This window comes from Vanacampus margaritifer, chromosome 4 (assembly GCF_051991255.1).
Source record: "Vanacampus margaritifer isolate UIUO_Vmar chromosome 4, RoL_Vmar_1.0, whole genome shotgun sequence".
Lineage (NCBI taxonomy): Eukaryota > Metazoa > Chordata > Actinopteri > Syngnathiformes > Syngnathidae > Vanacampus > Vanacampus margaritifer.
The window spans coordinates 9458669-9483869 of NC_135435.1; the positions used below are offsets into that span (position 1 = coordinate 9458669).

The following is a 25201-nucleotide window of genomic DNA, read 5'->3' on the forward strand; positions in this document are numbered from 1 at the left end:
TGCTCTTTAGATTCCCATCTCAGTTTGGAAGAGACTGAGCGAAAGCGGGAATACTGGGAGCAGCGCCAGCACAGAAGGAAGAGAAGGATCCATCAGCGCTCAATCAGCAAAGAGAAGTGGGTGGAAACACTCGTGGTGGCTGACCCTAAAATGGTAGAATATCACGGCAGCAAAGGTGTTGAAAGCTACATTCTTGCTGTCATGAACATTGTAAGTATGAAACCAAAATAATTATCTTGTCAAATGTTACTTTTGTGTTCCTAGCATAAATTCAGCTGCATTTATTACATTTCTACCCAGCATATACGTAGGGTTCAGCGTCACAGGGAAGCTGGAATCTATCCCCCGCTGATTTAGGATGAGAGGCGGGCTTATCACCTGTCAATCACAGAGCTGCGATAAATGTATTAAAATACAGCTTGTGGGTGAGAGGTAGTATGACTTGGAGCTGGAGCAAGCTGCCATTTGTCTGAATGAGTGTGCAGACTCTTGACATCTCATGTTTGTAGCCACAGGTGAGCCATCGTGTGTTGCCAAGAAGGAGAAGGAATATTATAGATTTGCTTTTACCGGTAGATATCAAATGTGCATTCTAATCATGTTTGCAATGCAGAGAGCGCTATTCTGGCATACACTTTACAACAATTATCACATTGAACTATCAATGCTGCTGTTGTTGTTGTTATTGCTGTTTTTTTTTATATACCTACACAATATAATATAGAACTGTATAAACATATTCATGCAAATGTAATTATTAGTGATAGATTTGATATAGTTTGTGTTAGTGTCTGCATTATTAAGCAAGCAAGACGTTGAGAGACGTTGGATTACTTTTCAAAGGCAGTTTAATGGACGGAAATTACATTTTGATGCTGACATCCTGACACAGTTGTCGTTCCTACTGATTATTACAATTATTATTACAAACCAGGCTTACTCAAATGTGCTGTTGTGGTTCTGACGGCACTTTGTCTCATAAACCAAAATCTACGGGGGAGAGATGTGTCTAAAATCTCACTTGTTGATTTTTGTAGAGAGGAAAATAGTCAGTGTTGGAAACGTTACTTTACAAAAGTTATTAGTTATAGTTACCAGGACTCATAACTTGCTCCAAAAAGTAACTGTTTTAATAATTGAATTACTTCATAATAAAAGTAATTTGTTACCAGGCAAAGTAACTATTTTCACTACTTAAAAAAAAATGTTATATGAAACAATTAGGATTTTTTTTTAATTAAAAAAAAAAATATATATATATATATATATATATATATATATATATATATATATATATATATATATATATATATATATATAATTACTACGCTCATGTTTGGGATTAAGTCAACCGAATTCCTTTACGTTATAGACTGACACCCAAGTAATTTTACTGAATGCAGTGCTGCATGCTTGTCAGAAGTCTGAAAGGGAAGAAAGTGTACTGACTGAGAAGCTTCTGGTTTTGTAGACAATAATAGATTGTGGAAACTGTCATTATCCTCTCGTGCTTTGAACCTCCAAGCTGTGATGGTTCCAATGGTTGACATTTATAAAAACAACCTTGCATAGTGTCAAGCGAGAATTCCTTTGACTCTATCCTCATGAAAAGTAATGGTATCATCTTCCTCAGTTAGCACATGTTCCATTGTGTACCTACTGACAATGTGTCGAAGTTGCAGGCTTCAGAAGTTTTTGGCCCTGCTGTTCGACTGCGTGGTGTTTAGTCGTCATTACACGCGTGCAACAGCCAGCACACTAAAACCTTTACTGTAAAAAGTAAACGGAGGCCAAACTCAAAGAAAATGAGTAGAAGAAGGATGCTGGCTGAATTCAAATGGAACATTTAAACCTCAGGATTTCATGCAGACGGGCAGCATGTTGCCCAGAGGCTGAAAATCAAATACTGGGCTTGTTAGAAGAAGGAGCTGGAATTCTTATTTGTATTCATGATAGAGCTGATAGAGGGGACTAAAGAAAGAAAAGCAATACTGATGATAGTAATGGTAAAGCTGTACTGATTACTGTATTATAATATTGTCTGTCAGTAGCTGCCACTTGAATAGAAGACACTCAGCTCCACATGGAATAGGACATGATGAGTCATTGCTCCTTGGTGCATATACAGTATGCAGTGTTTCCTACAGATTTGAAATCTACTTGGTTGGGTGGACTCGGGTGGGTGTACTCCGCGGGGGAGGTTTGGGGTGGGTTTGGGTGCTGGGGGGGCTTTCCCACTCCTGCTACTTGCGTCTCCTCTAACCTCATGATCCACAAGTGAGTAACGGCGAACTAATGTTACATGCGGTATATCTGGTCACGACACGTTTAAAAATATATATTTAAAAAATAAATAAATAAATAAATATATATATATATATTTACTTGGGTGGCGGTGTGGGAAACACTGGTATGATTTATATTTTCAATGAAGTGTTCTTCATTTTGTGCGGATTACAGTTGTTAGGATGCCTGTTCCATGATTTGACTTGCTAGCTTCAGTGAATACTTGAGTGAAAGCTGATTTTCAGATAGCATTATGTTTTTTTTATTTGCAATACAGAATTGAGTGGAATTTAGGACGCACGCTGCTCAAGTGCTCATATCAGTTTAGAGCGTGGTGATTTGGATTGCACTAGACAGGCTTCAGTATTTTAATCTTCAATAATTGTGAACATACTCTATTGGGGAAGCATCATTTTCAGAATCAAAGCAGTGGCACTCAAAATATGTTAGAGGCAATTATCGAACGCGGGCACTATAATCTTGTCCCACAATCAGAAGGCTTCACTCCGAGCAGTGTCGCGAGGAGAAGATATCGTAAAATCTCTGTTTACAGTGTATGAGCCACCTGATATTCTATCAATGCTGAAGGTTTCTGCCGTATGCCATTCTGACCTTGCTTGATTGTTATGGTTTCCTGTACTATATACAATAATTTCTGGACTACAAGCCACTACTTTTTTCATTTGCATTCAACCCTGCGGCTAATACAAAGGTGCGGCTTATCCATCAGATCACAAGGGGGCACACTATAAAGGAAGCGCATGAGCGTCAGGCAGCGCAAAACAAACCAAGTGAGCCCAAATACAGGAGACAGAATGAGAGACAATTTGCACCCTCATGGAAAATAAAGTAGCGGGAACCCGGTGCGGTAACATTAAAAACACCTGCGGCTTACAGTCGAGTGCGGTTTATATGTGTAGTATTCCCCAAATTTAGCTAGCGCGGTTTATAGTCAGGTGCGCCATGTAGTCCAGAAATGACTGTAATAGCCTTCACCCTTTCTGCTTTCCAGACCAATGTGGTTTTGTACTTTAACTTCACTGGCCTTATTGATTATATTGGAAAAAGAAGTAGTAAGTGTAAGAAGAAAGCATAGAAAGCACATGCACGGAGGAAATTCCAGTTCCACTCTACACCAGGGGTGGGGAAACTTGGTCCTCGAGGGCCGGAGTTTTGCAAGTTTTGGATGTTTCCCTTCTCCAACACAGCTCAGCTCATCAGTAAGCTCTGCATAAGAATGATAACAATCCTGTTGACTGGAATCAGCTTGTGTTGGAAGAGGGAAACAAAACCTGCAGGACTCTGGCCTTCGAGGACAGAGTTTGCCCACCACTGCTCTACACCATACAATAAGGCCATTTATATTTAAAATATATTCATGCTATTTGTACTACATTGTAAAAAACAACAACAACAACCTGTACTATAAGAGAATTTTACTTTTTATTTGAGTGTTTTTCTGTATTTAAAAAAAAATCATTTAATTTACAAAAATAAACTCTGATTTTACATGTCAAATGTAAAATAACATGAACTCACTAGCTGTAAAAACATACAATATTTCAGTTCTTTTACACAAAACTCCATTAGAAATACATATATTGATTGTTAAAATATGTTCACAAATGTATCGTAATTTCACAAATATTTGTCTATGTAAAAAAATAAAATGTACAATTCAACTTTAAAACCATAAAAAAATGGGGAAAAAACATTTATATTTACTGAGAAATTAACAGTATTTTTTTTAAATAATAATTTCTTTGTGAATTGACAATTTTTTTAAAGTGAAAATAACTACAATTTCTGTAATGTCCTATAGATGGTAGCAGTCATTGTATTAACATTTATTTTGAAGACATCTTATGAGATATACACTGTAAAAAAAAAAAAAAACTAATTTAATTTTCCGGTAGCTAGTGCGCCAGAAAAATATTGTGAAATAACGGAAAATTACTTTGTCGTAAAGAAACACTGTAATTTTCCGGCAGCTGGGGCGCCAGAAGAATACCCTGAAATAACAGAAACTTACTTTCTCGTACTAACCATAGTGTTTGTTGCATGCACACGTCTATGACAACACTGGACACACATGCTGCACTCCAGTCTTGAGTCTCCAGTAATTCTGTTGTTTTTGTGACTGTTTCCACATCAGTTATTTTGACACAGTAAATAGTAGGACCGTGACAGTGTATGAAGAAATTTATATTCTTTTTGAGTCACTATGGCATCAATTAAACCATCAAAACCAGATAATTATAATGGCACTGCCTGTCTCTTCTGTATTCTCCAGAACCAAGAAGTTGCACGCTAAAACAAGAGGGTGTGTGTGAGTGTGTGACAATCAAATTATAAATGGCCTTACTAACGTGACAATTCCAATATCGGCCTGTTCAACTTCGCCGTCATATTTACTTGAATTAATTTTCGTTTTCAATTGTGATAGATTAGCGAGGTGTCGCTCTTACATTTGTCTACACACGGTAAACAGGAATGGCGGTGGCTATGTACTCCGGTTATGTATTTCTGGACTAAAGTCTTAGAAAAACTTTCCGCTATCTTGGACTATAGGATACCTTTATCTCCAAACTTGTGTTTGCTAGGTGACCTAACAACAACTGGCTTACCACGTAAACAATTTCAATCTACACTTGTAGCCCTTACTATCGCAAAAAAAACAATTCTTGTTAACTGGAAAAATAAACAAACTCTGAATATCGACCAATGGTCTAACCTCCTCATAAATCACATTTTAATGGAAAAAATATCTGCCTCAAATAAAAACCAAATATCAAAATTTATAGAAACATGGTCTACGTATATAGAATTTTTTAACCTAATTCTGGTTACTTAATTCTGCCTGCTAGCGAGAGCCACTACATTGTGATAACTTACATTGATGTTTCTGCATTTGGCAATTTATTATTATATTATATTATTAGTATGGGATTTTTTTTAATAGGTTTTAGGTGAACTAATGAATACACACACACACTCACACGCACACACACACACGCACATACACTTACTCACCCACATACAAAAAAAAAAAAATATATATATATATATATATATATATATGCAGTAAATATATATATAAAAAGGAAAGCAATGATGACAAATCGAATGAACAATACTAAGCTCTCCAGAAAAAAGAAAAAAAAGAAGAAAAAAAAGGAATGGCGGTGGCACGTGGTGGCCAGGGGTGGAGACTCCCCTTTTTGTACAATCAATTTGATAACGTCATTATTTTTCATGTACAATTTAGACCTTTAAAACACATTTTGCCACTTGCTGTCGATTGAAAATGACATCACGTGTGCTCAGGGCTCAGGTAACGACCAATCATGGCTCAGTTTGCGAACGTCACGTAACCAAAACAGAAAACAGGTGAGGTGGTTACCTGAACTCTGAGCACCAGTGATGTCATTTCCAGTCAAAGGTCAAAAGTATTAAATGTACATGAAAAATAATGACGTTATCAAATTAGTTCTGGACAAAATATAGATTTTTTTTTTTTTTACTGCTGAAAATGGCTCAGTTATCTTTTCAAGTATCTTTTTCATCTCTGTTGTAATGCAGATTCATCCACCCCTCTGTTTTTTCTCTTCTACATCTCTGGAGCAGTTTCAATCTTTCTAAATCTGGGGAGATCAAATACAAACCTTAAAGCAACACAAACATTTTTTTCATGTATAAACATTCCATTTATAATCAATCTGGCCACATGCAATAATTCTTTTATATATCAAGAAAAATGTCATTTTCATCCAATAACAACAAAAGTAAGATCTAAAATAAAATAGTTGAATAAAACAAAACATGACCACTGTAATGAATTCAAAACAAATGTGTGTACGTGCATGTGTGCATGTGGAAGTATCCCACTTAACAATCAATGCCTGGTACCTTTCTCTAATTAGCATCTCATAAAACACTCTCAAAACACTTTCTGGTTCAGCACAGTCAAAAGAAATTTATAAACCATTACACGCGCTACCAACTGAGTCGCATATTCTGTGCAAACCTTTTAACCATTAACAGCTAGATGAAATAGTATATGTACTGCATTGCAGGTGCTCCAGCCACGTTTCCCATGTTGTCGAATGCATTTTTCATGCCAACCGGCAATTAATATGTCACCTTACAAAGAACGCAGAAATACTGCGCGAATAGAGTCCATTGTTCGTCTGTAATTGTTTTTACTCTGCAAAAGTGAATTACAGATAAGCCTATCTGCTGTTTCAATAATTCACAGTCACACTATAGTTTTTTTGAATGAAATGTAACTATTCATGTCTGTATTGAAAATATATAAAAAGGAAAAATAACAAGATTAAATATGAAAGAATTAAAACTGTAATTACAACTACCAGTAGTCAGAAAGAAATTTGATGCCACTTCCATGCACAAGCCATGTGAATCGCACCGTTCGAATAACAAGTATACAGATGAACACAAAAATAATAAATGATGAAGACACCTACATTAGAGAGATGAACATATTCTCCCTAACAATAACTCGACAGGTTCTCTGTGCATTGTTGGCATGGAGACAACACGTGATGAGCAAAGCAAAACGCACAGTGAAGGAAAATTGTTTTTCAATGTGGCTGTGCCTAACATGCAGCACGTGTCCACCTCACCACCAGCCCTCATTTAAATTGTTTTAACAATAATGCCATTTCATATAATAAAACCATCTGGAGGAATTCCTTCCAAAGAATCAGATTTTTAAACCAATAGAGCACTTAAGTAGAGATCATTTTGAACAATCTTACGCTCTAGGTGCAATGCAAAGATTATCATGAATGTTACATTGTTTTGTCATCCATCAAACTGCAGCCTCACATTATTTTCTATTGGTTTTTGTTCAGAAATAGTATGTGCATGCAATATCTATCTTTAAAAAATATATATATCCTGCCCATCTTAAAGGAATTGTGATCTATTACTATTATTATTTTTTATGTATTATTATTATTATTATTATTATTATTATTATTATTATAATTATATAGCTATTTATTTATTTATTCTTGTTATTATTACTATCTGTTTGTTTCTATTTCCAGGTAGCAGGTCTTTTTCAAGACCCAAGTATCGGAAATGCCATCAACATTGTTGTGGTTCGACTTATCTTATTGGAGCAGGATGAGGTGAGACGTTTGGTCTTCATTTTGAGTTAATTGAAATGCTAATCCCACAAAATGATGATGTTGTTCTTGCACAAGGTCTTCACACTGCCTGCTCAGTTGAGCAGCCTTGATTGAAGGCTGCCTCAAGGTGAAAAACAAGGGAAATATATTGTTTGATATTTTTCTTAATACTCAAATCAGCGGGTAAGGTGATTGGCTCCTCACAGCTCTATAATCAAAGCTAGTTGTTATAAAGGCTTAATTTGCACTGCAGGTCCATGTGCCCTATTCCTTTTTTTTTTTTTTTTTTTTTACCGGAGAGCTCAGTATTGTTCATTCGGTAATTTTACAGATTCGACATGTCATCATCATTGCTCTCTCTTTATTTTTTATTTTGTATGTGGGTGAGAGTGTGAGTGTATGTGCATGTGCGTGTGTGTGTGTGCGTGCGTGTGAGTGTGTATTCATTAGTTCACCTAAAACCTATTAAAAAATCCCATACCGTTCACCTAAACCGAACACTTCCAGCCAGAGTCGTGAGGCCGTCAGGAGACCCGAGGAAGGACCAAAGAAAAGAAAGGAAAGTGAAATCCAGCACCGACCAGACACCACCGGGTTACCGACCAGAATCTTTCACCAACCCCGGAAACATCTAAATTCCAACAAATCAGGGAGACCTCAAGGACCAAAGGAAAGACTAAGGAAAGGAAGGAAGGACAGACGAAGCGGAGTGAGATCCACAGACACCAGCCTCCACCGATTCAATGACCTGAGAAAGAAGCAGATTGTGTCTGAGTTTCGATAGATCCTGGTGTGGTGGATCTGGCATGCATAAAAATCTCCACCAAAGAGGGGAGCTGTTGACCCCTGCCAGGACAGAGCAAGCGCAACACCTCAGGGCTCCCCAGGCCACGGCAGCGCCAAGGGACAAACAACCCCTGGGCCCCGCAGGGGCCACCGGCCGGAGAGCAAACCCAGGAGCAGGAGCGCCCCCACCTCAACACGGCCCGCGCCCCCAACCCAGCGCAGCAGGACGGGGCACTGCAGGCCCACCAGGCACCCCACCGGTCCACAGCCCCCCCCCCCACCCCTACACCCCCAACCCCCGCCCCCATCCACCCCTACCCAGACCCAGCCGCCCCCAAACCCTAAGACACCCCAGCACCCCCCACCCAGCGGTCGCTGCTTGATCGAGCCAATGGAACCAGATCATATGCAAAAACCATAGACGCATTACTGAGGCTACTGAACACACAAAGCATCTAGAAATTCTATAGACCATCACCCTAGTCTGACAATTGGCACTTTAGTACCGACAATGTTGGAGTGTAGTCAACCTTGATGAATGTGATTATTGCATTTTGTCCATCAAAATACAACATGTGTTTTTCTCTCTGCAGTGACCAACCAGTCATTTTGCTTACTTATGGTCCATTTTCTTCTGAGCTTTGACCTTTTGTCGATGTTATATTTCCTATCATGTGTTCCGTTGTCACATTTGATGTACAGGAGGACTTAAAGATTACTCACCATGCCGACAACAGCTTGAATAGCTTCTGCAAATGGCAGAAGCGACTCAACATGAAGGGAGACGATCATCCTCTGCATCACGATGTAGCTGTTCTCCTCACGAGGTAAATAGAAGCTTTGCTGCATAGGAAGGTGAACTTTACTGCCATGGAAAAGACCAGAAGCCCCTTTTAGGCGCTAGGGAGTCCTGAAACAAGCAGAGATGAAAGCGAAAAGTTGCACAGTAAAATAGTTTGAAGGGGTTTATAAACACGGCTGTTGTAGCTGGTGGAAGAAAGGTATGATGACACTCAGGCAGTCTGTTACAAGTTTGTTGTGGCTCCCATGTCTGTTTGAAGCTTTCCTCTCAACTATCCTTTTGACTGCAAAATTAGTCGCTGTCACTCTCCTCGCCACTAATCTCCTCCTTGCCTTAGTTCCTTTTCTAGATGAAACATTTTAGTTGGATCATGTGTCCGTTTATTTTTTTTCCCACACTCTTAGTGTTTATGCCACTTTATTCTTATCCGCTCCCCATCTGTTCCTGAATTTTAGTTTAAAACGATAATGGCTAAAATGAGGAGAATTAGAGTTATGCACTGACTAATGTGTTTCTTTAACAGTCACTGAGATAGTAAATATCTAACAAATAAAACATGTATCCTCAGCCTAACTGATGAGCAAATAAATGCAAGGGAATTTTATGTACTGTATAATTATTAGGGGTGTGCCAAAAAATAGATTCTCATAAGAATCGCGATTCTCATTTAGTACGATTTAGAATCGATTTTAAATGTTCCAAAATAGATTTTATTTAAATTATTTGAGACTGTCTTGCCCTTGTCTGCGTGTGCCTTTATTTGGAGCGCTGTTCATGTTGTACCTGATTTGGCCACTTAGGGCAGTGTGGTTCCACGTGGTCCAATACACTGTTAAGTTGTAGCCACATTAGAGAGTAGAAGGAAAAAGTCACTATCATTTATTCCAATAAAAGTTGTTTTTTTGCAGTGTGGAGCTGTTCTTTTGAGTGATAAAAGTGCCGCGAGTAGCGCGCTAATTAGCATTAGCAAGTCAGACTGGAGTAGATCATTACGATTCCTTGCACATCTATAGATTGAAGCAAAAATCATTGTCAATCAAATCATTTTGAATCAAAAATAGTTCTTAATCGAAAATCGATTCTGATCGAATCGCAGGCCCAAAAATCTGAATCAAATCGAATCCTGAGACATTCAAAGATTCTCACCCCTAATAATTATGTAGCAACTATTGAGGTTCCCACAGACAACATATTAGGTAAGAAGCAAGGAGTGTTATTGCCTTGCACTTTAGCCCTTTGCCTATAACCTTTCAATAGCCAGATTGATATTGTGATTCACTCAAGGGAGTTCTCCACAATATCAATCTGGCACTATTCCACGATGATTTGCTTGGGAAGGGCGGGACATTCTGTACTATTAATTACTTCGACTAATCACGGCCCCAGATATAAAAAAAAAAGTAATCTCCGTTCTCATTGAAGGGGTAAAAAAAGCACAGACCTCTTTATCAACTAAAAATGCACAAAGTGCCTCTTGCTGTTCACCATTCAACAAGGGAACGGTGAGTAATTCAGCAAGAACAGAATTAATTGCAGTGTCCATTCGTCCATGTTTGGTTTGTTTGTTTCCCTCGGGGGTCCGCGGTTCCTATTTTCGTCACAGCTGTATATCACGCCCCAAACACAATGTCGCTCTGTGATCAACGGGCTCGGTACATGCTGTATTCCTGGGAGTTTGTGAAACCACATATAATGCGAGAATTCATCTTGCAAAGCAAGGTTACTGCGCCCAGGCTATAAACAAAACAAAAAAATGTCCGCAGACCTCCCTCGATCGTTTGTGTGCCTCGCCCACCAGTTACATGCCAGGCCAGTGGGATGATTAAAAACATATCATAATGATAATAATGATAAAGATTATTATAATAATAAAATGTTTAACTTTTTCACCCTCGATACCGATACAGTTCTTTAAGTATTGTCCAATACTGAGAATGATTTGATACAATATCGTATTTGACTGTGTTGTGATTTAGATCTTGAGCTTTTCCTTTCCGTACTTATCTCGTCACATTATTCTGATGAAGGTTGCCTTTTTTTTTAATCTGTCCAAATAATTGAGGATTTTTTTTTTATAAAAAGGCTTTGTCTCTGTTGTAAACTCTCTCTGTTTTAATTTATTTCGTTTTTCTTCTTCTTCTTCTTCTTAGGGAATGTTTTTATTTATTTCTGAACACCTTGACATGTTAGACATAGTGTACACTGTACCTCTTGTAGAGCATTCTTCTTCACTTTATGTGAAGGGGTTTTGGTTACCAAGAAAAAAAAATTCCCATCATCCATTTGAACTGTCTTACTGTGAAAAGCAACTCAAGAGGTTTTGAAAGCAAACAAAATCAATCCAGGTCAGTGGCCTGTTCTCAAGCCAAAAGAGTTTCCTTCCATATTCTCCCATCTGTGTAAATCAGAAGCTGCCTGTTAATCCTGTCAATCATACACCCTCATGCCGTGTACGCGCGAGGTGGAGCACCCCTAAAATGTGGGCGTTCCCTAACAAATGTTGCCAAATGTGTTCTCCCACGGACATAACCAGTTTTCCTCTTTCATACTCCAGAAGATGTAATAATACATCGCCCCATGACAACAGTCCAGTGTTGGCTGACACGGGACACACCTGGCCCAGAAACTCACCTATTCTTACCAACTGCTTAGGTTTGGATTTTTTAAGTGCAGGGCTCACTTTTACAAGAACTGCAGTCACAATGGTCGGCACGTAAAATGAATAAATAAATAAATAATACACACGGACTGGAGAATATGGCCCTTACAGGATGAAAAAAAATCAGGGCGGACAGACCCACACTTGTCCGCATGTCCTGGATAGACGCTCCAAATTTGCTGATGAACATGGGCAGGAAGTCATTATCTGTAAAGGATTTTAAATCCAGGGGTGACAAAGGTACTGCCCGTGGGCCAGATCATCCCAACAAAGGGCTTTAAAAAAAAAAAATGTTACCTGTGATTTTTTTTCTCGTAAATTTGTGAATTTTTTTCTTGCCACCTTCATAATGTCACAAATTAGCAAATTTCTTTCTCATAAATTTGTAACCTACACCCCCCCCCCCCAAAAAAAAGTAACAAATATACAATTATTTTCTCTCGGAATATTACACATTATATGCTGTCCTACCTTAAATTGTTCCACCGGTGCCCCATTTCGAGGTATTGATGGGGAAACGGAGCAATATTGTAAAGTTTGATTAATGTTTGGTGTTTCCATTTTTGTATGTAGTCTCGTATTTGCCAAAATAATTCCATTGCTCAAAGCTTCTCTTTGTAAGTATTTTGCCACAAATATCTTTACAATAGACTTATTTGTCCATTTATGACTAAAACGTCTTCTAGTTAGTAGATTAACACACAGTGAGTACTCCTGCAAGCCTCTGGCCAATAGTTTTCAGATTGGATTCGGTTTCAAATTTCCCGCCCTCTTTCTGAGGATGTGACGTCATGTGCGCATTGTGTACATTAAGAAGGCTGTGTGCAGTTTCATTTGTCGTCAACAGTAGCGATTCGAAATTGATTTTTTTGCATTCAGTAGCTTTAATTTAATGCTTGTCTCTATGTTGGTGTGGATGTGACATCACCACGTTGCCAGGCCGTCACTCGCACCCAGTAGTTTCTAGCGAGTGATACGCCAGATCGCTTCCCATGGATGCAAATCAGTCATCTAGACACGGATATTCATTTATTATTATTTAACTCGTCACCATGGCCACAATCTTTGCTCACTAGACGTCAAATTCTCAATTAATTAATTAATTTGGCTAAGGTGTCATTTAGTACCTTTATTTTCACCTTAAGCATCTTGAACCGTTAAGTCGTGAGAGGCTTGGTGCGTGACGTCTCTCGCCAACGTGTTAGTCCAATGCTTGTGCGTCAATGTGCATGTTTCTTAAAGGGACAGTAAGATACTTTTAGTTTATGTGGATTATGCCTAACTTCCACATTTCTTGACCGATTTCAATCGTTTAAATTTTAAACTGTTCAGCTCATTTCCATTTTTTAAAATACAATTTCAAAAATAACACATTATTATTATTATTATTTTTAATTTTTATTTTTTCTATTAAATGTAATGGACTGCTATTTAAATACTGCTTTTTTACAAGTGCTACAAGTGCTACTACTATACCACTACTACTATTGCTACAAGTACTACATACAGTAAAGTACATGCGTGCTTCCACCTTGCAAGAGTCAGCAGTCCCATTCAAAATTTCCGCGGGAATTCCGCGGAATACTTTCCAGGAGCTATGATAAGCTTGCTTCAAAACAACCAGCCAGTGTAACAAAAAACATGTTTGAATGTGTTTTTTCTTCATAAACCATACATATTTTCCTTCTGAGCACCACAAGTACACTTTAGCCTTTAGTACTATAGTTCGTCCTAGGGGTGTGAGTTGCGCAGTACCTGGCGATTCGATCCATATCACGATTCATAGGTCACGATTCGATTCGATGCCGATTAATCCCGGTACAAATCTATAAATTGATTATTGCGATTTTTTTGAAAATACGATACGATATACTTTTATTTTCCCCGTGGGGAACTTTTTCCTGGACTCCGTCCATCTGCAGTTTACAGTAAAGAGAAAACAACAGAATAGAAAGAGATAAAATTAAAATTAAATAAATAAGAAGTGCAGCAATAAGTAGAAGACTTCCGAGAAGTCTTCACAGAAGTGTACACGTGTAGAGAAGTACATACATGAGGACTGCACACACCCATATACACACACACACTCCTATATATATATATATATACACATGAGTATGTACAGCACGGTTGCATATATCTTATTGCACTGGGTTAATGTCGGTTGTTAAGCAGTTTGATGGATGTCGGCAGGAATGAGTTCTTGTAGCGGTTCAGCCTGGTTCTCGGGGCCCTGAATCTCCTGCCGGAAGGCAGTAGCTGTATGTATAAATAATAATAATAATAATAAATGTATGTATTTATCTGAAACTTCAGGCTTACAACTGAGCTACTGTAGTTAACAAATAGGTTGCAGTCTGTTTCATGTTTGAACAGCCCTGAAATAAAATATTAAGGCTTAATGTTCCATTAATAGGGCATTCTTCATGCTTAAAGTGTGAATATGAACCCTAACTAAGACGTTTTGTTGAATATTTCCATAAAAAATGTATGTTTAAAAATCGATTCGGCTGCATATAGAATCGATTCGAGAATTGTGAACTGTAAGATCGCGATATATTGCCGAAACAATTTTTTTTAACACGCCTAATTCGTCCATCCTTGTTGCAATGGAAGTCGCATGATAAATGATCAATATGTCACACTTTAGTCGCCATGACTATACTTTTACTTTTTCATCCATTTCTCTTCCACTTTCTTCTATTCTTACTTCCTTCTTTGGCATGCAGCATCCGCATGCTTCTTGTGAAAACCTTGAACATACCATTCATATATACATTAAAACCTCTTAATTAAAGTTGATAGTTTGGACCATCATATATTGCTTGGTTTATTTCATATCAATTGTGTTGTTGCAAAAATGCTGAATCAAAACTTATTCTGACACTTAAAGAGTTGTCGTAAAAATGCATTAAATGCATTGTCGTACTCTTCATTTAGTAAAAAAAGAAGCTTTTAACATAATCACTAGCATCTAAATAGCATTGGTTATTCATATAGATTTTCCTTTTTGGACATCTGAGATTTTCTCTTCTGTTTCCACAGGAAAGACATCTGTGCATCCATCAACATGCCTTGTGAAACTCTGGGTTTGTCCCATGTGGTGGGGATGTGCCAATCACATCGCAGCTGCAGTATTAGTGAGGACACGGGCCTCCCGCTTGCCTTCACTGTTGCGCATGAGCTGGGACACAAGTAAGCTTCTAAGACACACATTTTACACACTGTTGTTTAGAATATGCTCAAATAAATTGAGAACAGTTTTGGGATGACACTTTTGGTAGAGGCAGGTGCTGAAAGTTGAAAAGGGGCACGTGAAACATTTTTTTTTAATTATTGCAGAAACTGAATAAATATAACGTTCACAAAATTCTAATTTGTTGCCATCCAATACAAATTTGTAGTTCCCTTCTAGACAATTGGGTAAAAGCGAATTGAGAGCCTGGGGCTAAAGACAATGGGTTGTGAGATTGAAGTTTCATTTGGCAGGGAATATGCTACAAAGACACTCTAAAAAGGCTGCAATGCAGGCCGTTGTTCGGAAGAAACTAAGAAAATTGACTTGCATACATTCTTTCCATTTCATGGCCACAAATGATCATTTTGTGTGTAGAACTATATTGTGGCAACAAATGGAAAAAAAAAATCCCATGTCTGGTATGCCATAGTGCATCTATTCTCTGGAGCCTCCAGCCCCCCCGTTTTATTTTGAGTGAAATATACAGTGGACCCTCACTTGCTCCATCCAAGGCTTTGCATTGCTTCTCTACCCTCAATTACTTTGTGATTTTTTTTTATATACAGCGTAAAATGAGACACTTAACATTTGAGCACCTTTAGAAATACAGTACAACAATAACAACAGTATTTTTTTAAATAATACATTCATAGTATTGCTGATCTAGTCTTAATTTTACTTAACCATTATCATAAAGGGTATCGTGCATTTATTTAAATCTGGACAAGTTACTACTACTGAGTAGTAAAGAAAAGAAAAACAAAACCTCACAAACTCATTCACTCTCAGCCATTTTCACTGAAGCAACCCCCGTCGCTCACGGCTGTTCTACTGGATTTTGACGGATTTTGCAAGCCCACAGAATATTCTGTTCTATTGCTATAAAAACATGGAACCTACCAAAAGACAGATTAGATTCGCTTCTTCCATCGGGAAAAAAGTATATATTTTTCTGTTTGCAGCAATCAACATTAGAATATAGTTAAGTTTTATCATTATTCACAAATGTAATTAGAAATGTGAGTAAATGAGCTTTTTGCAACATGGCCCTGGTTGATATCTTTTGCTCTCCTGCCACCTGCTGGCCGTTTGTGTAATAAGTACCATTTCTTCAAACGTTCTATGCAGGTGAGAGGCTGCACCAAAGCCCTCTGTATGCTCTAGCATAAAAAAAATGTTTAAATATATCTTGGGGAAACTTAAAACCTTAAAAATAGAACATTTTTAGACGTTTTGGGGCGCAAATGAGTTAAATGTATTTCACTTTCCAAAAACAATTTATTGATTTAATCGAAGGAAAAAACTGCAAAGACTTTAGGCGTAAATACCTGAATAGTTCAAATATATTCAATTACCAAGATTAGTACATCAGACAAAGTCAAACACAATCAGTTCTGAGATGTTGGTTTGTTCATTTCAATATTAACTCTTTGACTGCCAGACGTTTTCAGAAAAGGGATGCCGCCAGTGCCAGCCGATTTAAGCATTTTGACTGATCTTTCAAGGTCCACAGAAAATGTTGTGTTTGGACTATGGAAACACACATACTACCAAATGAAAGATTGGACTCTCATCTTTCATCAGAAATAAAAAGTTTGTTTCTACCCTATCCGTTCTTCAGTAATCAACAATAGAAAATGGCTAGTTTCACCCAAATGCTCTGTTTTGAAACAAAAAACTGAGAAATCAAGCTTTTTGTGAAACGATATTATTTCATGCACTTTAGTGAATTTGACACCTTTTTTTTCCATGAATGATGCCACAAATACCTAAACAGTGCTTTACTTCTGTAAAACACTACCACCCACAATGAAAAAGGGTTTTTTGATAGCAAAATAAGTTTATTTACATACAACAGTGTAACAATTTGGCAAACTATTTACAAATGTGTGCAACCGTGGTACTATTTACAATTGTGTGGATGTTTCAAATACAGTTTTTCTTTTTGTAACACTCCCTTGCGTGCAAGGGGACGCAGCAGGATTTGCACAACAGATTAGTTTCACTGCAATTGCAGACGCTACACTTTTTTGCTGGCTTTTTTTTCCGGGGAATAGCAAGTATATACTGCAGTGTGTGTTTGGCCATGTTGCCATCAAGTCTACTCTCAGGATCGTGATACGGTGACGTTACGGTGGTGTTACGTCTGGCTTCCTCATGTCCTTCAGTTCCTATACCGGGCGGTAAGAGATGTTCTGATCCATCGTATCCGCTCCATTCATGGTGGCATCGTAGTCCATAGCCAGTGTATTCTCCGTGATCAGTTTGTACTCACTCCTCCGATGAATATGCATTGGACTCGGGGCACTCTTCGTCGTCCGATTGAACGTCCGCCCGTGCAGAAGTGCTCGGTTGTGCTCCGCGTTTCCCGGCGTTAGCATCACTAGCCGGTGAGGCTTTATGACGTGATCGTAGCCGCCGCGTCAACGCTTCCAACTTCGGCGTCAACCTCGGAGTCACCATCATCATCATCGTCGTCATCAATGTGCTCTTTAGCTCTGGTTGATGCTTCTCTTCTTTGAAAAAAACGATCAAGCGTGAGCTGCTTGCCACCGGTTGCTATTTTCGCTTTCTCAGCCATTGTCCCCTCAACACCTAGGGCCCAAAAATAGTCATTATACTAACTAGATCTGCTTGATGCTTTCAGCACAGCTGGCCAAGGCTTTCCTCCACCCGTTTCCAAAAAAACAAAAAAAAACTTGGTGAACGTCTTTTAACGTCTTTGGCGCTCCTCCGTAGGATTTTACTAAACGTTATTTAATGTTTTTGGCAGTCAAAGAGTTAAATGTTTAGGATCTGCTCGTGAATCACACTGTTGCTAGCATATTCTTCCGCTTAACGGGGGTCAGGTCGTGGGGGCGGATGTGTAAGCAGAGAAGCCGAGGCTTCTCTGCTTACACATCCGCCAGCCATTTCATCCGCCAGCCATTTCATCCGCCAGCCATTTCATCCGCCAGCCATTTCATCCGCCAGCCATGGACCAGCCATTTCATCCAGCTATTCCGGGGGGATCCCAAGGCATTCCCAGGCCAACCGGGACTTGTGGTCTCTCCAGTAATATGTTATGTCATCAAACACAACTTTGTTTTTCGTGCATGTCAAAATGGCAAAAGCCGTTTTTTTGTTACCAGTTAAAGGGATAAGCATTTATTGCTGGTGCTCAATAGGTAGATGTTTCCAAAACTGTGGACTGAAAGAATATAATTTGTTCAGCGTGCAGTGATGAATGGGGGGCATGAGGCTATGATGGTATTTTTGTGTAGTTCTCTTTCAGAAGTCGAATAAATATATTTTTTAAGGTTTGTAATCAATGAATACTTATTTCATTATTTGTTATTTCGTTGTCAGTCACAATAGTCATGATTATCCCCTCCATAATTGTGCAGCTCTATAATTCTCTTTGATTGTGTATTATGACATTTGCTTTAAGTTCTTAACATTTTGTTTGTCCTTGATCTGATAATCCCGGGAAACAAAAAGTAAAAAGTTAGTAACACGTTGCAGTAACTTTGCCTGTTTTAAAAATTGATGGGTTTAAATAGGAAGTTGAAAGGTTAATCTCATCTCGTTTTCATATATTTTGATGCCAAACCCAAAAGTTTTTGGTCTACAGCAAAAATAAAGGAATTGGCTTCACTGTTGGATGTGTTGGATCTTATTAAATTGTACACATGGATGAATATGTGGCAATTATGTGTGGTATTGCACTTTTTTATCTTCCAGCACACAAACCCATTTCCATCCAACTCCAGTTTTCAATTACAATCGCATTCTTTTCCATTTAATTTCACTTTAATCCAATCAGGGGGACACTGTGTCGTCGATAGCTTATCTCCAATTTAGCTTGAACAGCATGTTCTTAAAGACCGTACAATAAAATGGCATTATAATTTACTGATGCACCACAGAGAAAGTTTCCACATATAATTAATTGAATGCACTGTTGAATATGAGAGAGGGAGCAGAAGTAGTTCATATCTGAACTTGTCAGATAATTACTACTTGTTTCATGTTGTGCTTCTCCACAGTTTTGGGATTCAACATGACGGCAACGGGAATGACTGTGAACCCGTTGGGAAAAAACCTTTCATCATGTCTCCACAGTTGCTCTATGGCACCTTACTGCCCAGGTGGTCCAGATGCAGCCGGCAGTATATAACGCGCTTCCTTGAGTGAGTTTCACACAATCTACGCACCACATTCACAATTAATTCACTGCGGCTGGGACGATATCTGCTTTTAATAGGGGACTGGGCGGGTTCACTGACCTGACCTGTGCAAATGCATTTGGAGATTATCAGTAGATCGACTTTACATATTGAAACTTTATTGTTTTTCTTATCACCCGTCTGCTCACATACATCTAATCAAATAGCCATAATTTGAAAATCCTTTTACATTTTAAGTAATACAAGAGACAAACTGTCAGTCCCTTGAGATGGATAAAAATGGGTGGTTTTTTTCCTGCTTAATTCATATTCCGCAATATTAATCAGGAAAAAAAATGGAAAAAGTGCTTTTGAGTATTTTGCACCATTCAAATGGATTAATCCTTTGTCACCGCTCCAGGTGGATTCCAGTATTTCCATTATTTTTACATACATAACAACATATATAATATTAATAACAATAAAAAATAATAATAATTATTATTATTGTTATTACTATTATTATAATTATTATTTTATTTCTATGTCTACACCTAGCATGTACATGTTCTAATTGTTTTAATGATTTGTTAGTAATCAGGGAGTCATTTGAAAAGTGAGCCCAACTGGCCTTTCCTGAAAAAATATAGGTTGTATGAAAAATTCCCATGTTACATTCACAATTGCAGAAAAAAAAGATCGTTTTATTATCGTGTAATTTTTGGGCCGAAGGGTGCATGTTTACTTTATGACTTCCAAACTTATGAGTCCTGTTATTATTAATCTTAAGCGGACTGTGCGGTGTGTCTTTGTGTGTGTGTGTGTGTGTGTGTGTGCGCGTGTGCGCGTGTGCGCTTGTCTGCTTGTCTGCTACTGTCAGCTGCTACTGTCAGTGACCTGCATTGTAATTCTGCCTTGACTGTAATAAATGTCCGAAGTATTTCCTCGTAGTGGCCACAGTTTCGTAGCTCCAAGCATCTGGAATTCATTTGGTGGGGGCTCAACTTCTTTGACAGTATCCTAGCCTCTTGACTCCACTGTTGTGGGGGGGGGGGCAGTAGTTACGCCCATGAGACTTGGCTTGACCAAGCCCAGATGAGTGTGTTTCAGTCGCTGTCCTTAATTCAATGTCAGAGATTTATTTATTTATTTATTTATTTATTATACAAATTACTTTTTGCTTTCACAAAATTGAAACTATAAATAACAAACTTAACAAACTTGAAAAAAATTGCCTTTGTGCAAGCCCCAGCAAAAAATACCATTAAAAATCAATAGGGTGTTTGTCTTATCCTAAATTGTAAAGAAATTTAAAGTGACATCAAATTGACTTAATGTGCTTGATAAATAGTTGGGTCCCCGAAGTGCCCCCGAAGAGTGAAATTGGATAACCAAGTAAATCTTTTGTTGCAAATGAAAATACTTCTAATAATGTGATTCATTATAAACCATCAAACAAGACCAAAAACCTTGAAGAAAATCTGTACATCCCTTTTAGTTCTGAAAACAAATTGCCATTTGTATCAAAGGTCAAGATGTAATGCAATAGAAACATTGTCAGTTGAGGGTCATTGCCAATGATATTTATTCAAGACGACGGCGTGGTGGACGGTTGCCTCGGTTAGTAGTAGTGTCTTTGTTTTTGCCTGTTTTACTCGTCGATGGTGAACATATGCCACTTGGACCATGACTTGTTAAGCATTAGTTATTAGTCTTTTCTCAACCCTTTTTCACCAACATGCACGGCGGAGACACAGACGCCGTAGAACTGTGCCAAGGTGCTGGTTAAGCTTCAGCAGCGACAATTTCAAACTCCACTTCCATTAATTCATTTTACAAATCTATGCTGTCTGTCCAACAAAATGGACAAGCTTACAAGGACGAAGAAAGACTGCAAGATTTGCCGGTATTGAGATCCCAGCTCAGGCTGACACAAATGTGCTGCAAATGCTGGCTGACCAAGTAAAAGCACCAAGATTCATCAGCCGCGTGTGCCCGTCCAAGCTAGCAAAAGTGCTTGACACACCACTGATCCCAGTCCCCAAGAAACCTGCATTATGTGGAATGACTACAGGCCTGTCGCTTTGACATCTGTGGTTATGAATTGATTTGAACGCCTCTTGCTGGACCACCTGGCTAAAAAGCTGAGCCGAGCCTGCCGAGCAAACAGTCACAAGGACCTATGAGGATCCTGTTTGAAGAATTCAGTCCTGCGCTCAACACCGTAATCCCAAAACTCCTCTCCTTCAAGCTCTTCCAGTTCAGCATCTCCCCTGACATCTGCCAGTAGATTTAAAGCATCCTGAAAGGGCGGACACAGCAGATGAGGCTGGAGGAAATCATATTATCCACACGCACCATCAACAACACCCCCCTAAGGATGCATCCTTTCTCCGCTGCTCTTCTTCCTCGACACAAACGACTGCACCTCAACACAGCCAGCTATTGAAATCCTTAAGTTTGCAGGCGACATATCAGTCAGTGGCTTCATTAACGACAGTGACGAGTCTGCATATCGACAGCGAGCGGAGCAGCTGCTGCCTGAACCTGAAGATGAACACACTCAAGATCGGAAAGATAAACATGTTCTTTAGGAAGCGTTCTCAGATGGCCGCTATGAACTATGCACACTAAAACCAGCAGACCTTCCAACGGCTTCTTCTCGCTTAGCAGTAACTCTCAAAACTGTTGATTTTTAATTGCAAAGTGAGATTGTGATCAATGTTGCCATTTCTTGCCAATTTTGGAAATTTCTTTTGTGACAGTATTACCATATTCATCGTTGTAGCTCTGTCACGTTGCTTCATTTGCATAACTGTTGCTGATTAGTATTCCACACAACTCAACACTGTAGTGCTCTGCATCTTTTGCACAATTAAATTAACGTATCTGCATTACCACACATTGCTTAATATGTCTTAAATGTATATTTTGTCTAGTGGTGTCAGGCGATTGAAGTTTTTAATCGTAATTGATCACATGACTTCAATAGTACGATTAATCAGAAATCTTATATCTGTTCTAAGTTTTCATACACTTGTTAACATAAAAGTGTAAAAAAAAAAAAGTTAAACTAATAGAAATATGGCTGCATTGTTTTCTTTTCTTCAGTAATTTTATAATAATTCATAAAATTCACTTAGAATTAAAAAGATGTCCTGTATTGTAAAAAGTGAGTGTGATATTGATTTGTGTTGAGGTAATTTTTCTGCCACTAGATGGCATAATTGCATTTGTAAGACATTGGTGACATTCTTTTTTTCATATTAACAGCTATCTTTAACATGAAGTAACTTGTGAAATTCTGCATATTTGTTAAATTGTAGAATACAACTTGACCCCATTCTCCACAAATATATGCATAGGCACAGGCAACACTTTTTTTAAACAAATCATTTTTTTAAACAAATATAGATTTTTATAAACAAACTATTTAGTTAATTTGATATTGAAACACATTCAACCATTTTGTATGTACTGTATACAATGAACCAATGGCAAAATGTTGCAGGGTATGAGACAATTCAAAAGAAAACATTTTAATTTGATGAACATGACAAATGCAATTGATCATGTCGGAATCAGCAGAGAATTGTCCAAATTCATTTGTTGATCTCCTGTTCATCTAAATTCATGGACTCAGGATATTATATTGTTCTCCGTGCTCGAGCTTTCCTTTCTTTTATCAGTCGCACTTGCAAAGCAAAGCTCCTAATGTGACTGGTTTTGTTCGTGCCACAGGCTTCAATTGCTCATGCTGCTTTGGATTTGAAATCCATGGGTGTCATTGAGAATAATAATACATCAGATTTGTATAGCGTTTTTTTTCTGGACACTTTACAGTGGCTACATTATTCACATACACATTCCCACTCCGGTGGCAGTGAAACTGCATACGTAGTCACAGCTGCCCTGTGGCAGACTGACGGACGCGTTGCTGCCAGTGTATGCCTACGACCCTTCCGACCACTCCCAAACATTCACACCATCCATACGCCAGTGTGTGACACTGGAGGCAATGTGTGTGAAGTGTCTTACCCAAGGACACAACGGAGAGTTTATTTATGTCCATAAAACTTTGATCAGTGCTGTCTCAGTACTATGATTCATCCTGAACCCTGATTGAAATGTTTCACACAGACCGTTTGTATTTAGGAAAATATTTAACTGAAATTTTACTTTAAAAGAGCAGATTGGACACTGGTCTGTAATTTGTCTGCTCATTTGGTGTCCAAATTATTTCTCTTCAGAAGGAGCCTGACGATGGCTGCCTTAAAGGGGAAGTCAACCCCCCCCCTCCCCCCATATTTTTTGAGGACAAGAATATATTCTATGTAGCCCCACTAGTTAAAACATGGTGTTCTGGTTAATATCGCGTTAGCAGCAAAATCCAGCTGTTTTTCTCCATCTCGGAGGGGGGGGGGGGGGGCGGCCATTTTGCCACTTGCTATCAACTGAAGATGAAATTGTTGCTTAGGTCTCAGGTAACAACCAGTCACAGCTCAGCTTCAGAAAACAGGTGAACTGTGATTGGTCATTGCATGAGCCCTGAGCAGCTGTGATGTCATCTTTTGTCGACAGCAAGTGATAAAATGGCCGCCCCCTGAGATGGATCAAAATGTTTAGATTTTGCTTCATAGCTCTTATTCCACAAATGTAATATTAATCAGAATGTCATATTTAGACGAGTGAGGTCACATATAACATATTATTGTCAAGAAATGTTTGAGGTTGACATCCCCTTTAAAGGCACAAGGAAAGATTCGTCTGAAGAGAACAATTCAAAATGTCTCCGACATCCTCAGCCAAGAAGTCAAAAACTGATTTTAAAAAACGGTGTTGGCATAGGATCTAAAAAGTAGCTTGTTGGCTTTAGCTGGGACACCACCTTGTCCCGCACTCCTGCATCAACCAGGACAAAACTGTCCAGTGTTTCTTCACATAAAAACAAAAGGTTCAGCTACACTAAAACTATTAGGTTGGGATGGAGTGGATGGATTGTTTTTATTTTGCTACTGAAGTAAACTGCAAACTCCTCACACTTTACATTACATGCCCCGCTAGGAACAGCTGGAACACGGGTTAATCAGGTGATCGATGGTGGAGAAGAGGATTTTTGTGTTTTTGTGGTTATTTTTTCATCAGGTTATAAAAATGTGTTTGCCTTGCATTTCTAACTGCTTTATTGTAAGTGGTTTGGTATTCTTTAAATATTTGTAAGTCAACTTCAAGCTTGTTTTTTTTCTCCACTTCCTTTCGGCAGCTTGCTATTTTCTTTTTAATAGTTTAGTTTCAGCTGTTCGCCATGGGGATCTGGGATTTGAGAGTTTTACTTCAAGATTTTAAAAATATTTTAAAATATGAGGGGGTTTCAGCTAGAAGCCTAATGAAAGCTGCAGTCACATCAGCATTAAGATGGCGATTCCTCAAGGTGTGTTTTGCAATTTCCCTTTGTCTAAAACAATTGGTGATGAAGAAAATACAAAAGTGGTCTAGGATTGCTAAATCGAGAACAGAGGAGATCTGTGTTGACAGTCCTGAGGTGATGATGCTGAGGTCTAACGTATGAACTTTGATATGTGTGGGTTGCTTAACATGTTGAGTGAAATTATGCAGTTCAGAACATTTTAAAAATCAGAATCAAAATGAGTCTGATGGATTATCAACATGCAAGTTAAAATCACCTAAAATAATGGCTTGGCTATAGGAGGATCCTTTGTTGACATTTTTTTAGCGCATGCGCAATGGTTGAGTGGCAGAAAACGTGGCTAGCTGTATAGACACAGGGTATTTGAAGAAAATTAGCGGGCAAAATCGCCACTAGTTAAGCACTTTAACGGCCGAAGGGCGGAGGAGGTTTACGGAGAAGCTTAATGTATGTATTGGCGACAAAAAAACTATTGAAGGCCCGTACGAGACGTGGGATGATGACAAAATTTGGTCCGACTCACATGTTTCCAGGCCACACATCTGTTTTGGGGACATTTATTCTTATTTAATACAAAGTCCTGAGCAAAGCTGGGTTATTATTCTTCATTGAAGTGTTCTTTGTGGTGGCATCACATTACAGTTAAGTTTGTGGAAGCACGTCACTCCAAAAACAATCATTAGTTCCATGGGGTA

General features: G+C 38.5%; 1 protein-coding gene across 1 annotated transcript in view; it reads left to right on the forward strand.

The window, feature by feature from the left end:
• adamts7 (a disintegrin-like and metallopeptidase (reprolysin type) with thrombospondin type 1 motif, 7) overlaps positions 1-25201 on the forward strand; it is an 83793-nt gene that overhangs the window by 9561 nt on the left and 49031 nt on the right. Inside the window, 5 exon segments of the mRNA XM_077564044.1 lie at positions 11-210; positions 7362-7445; positions 8934-9058; positions 14738-14887; positions 18959-19102. Coding sequence (XP_077420170.1) covers positions 11-210; positions 7362-7445; positions 8934-9058; positions 14738-14887; positions 18959-19102 — 703 coding nt within the window.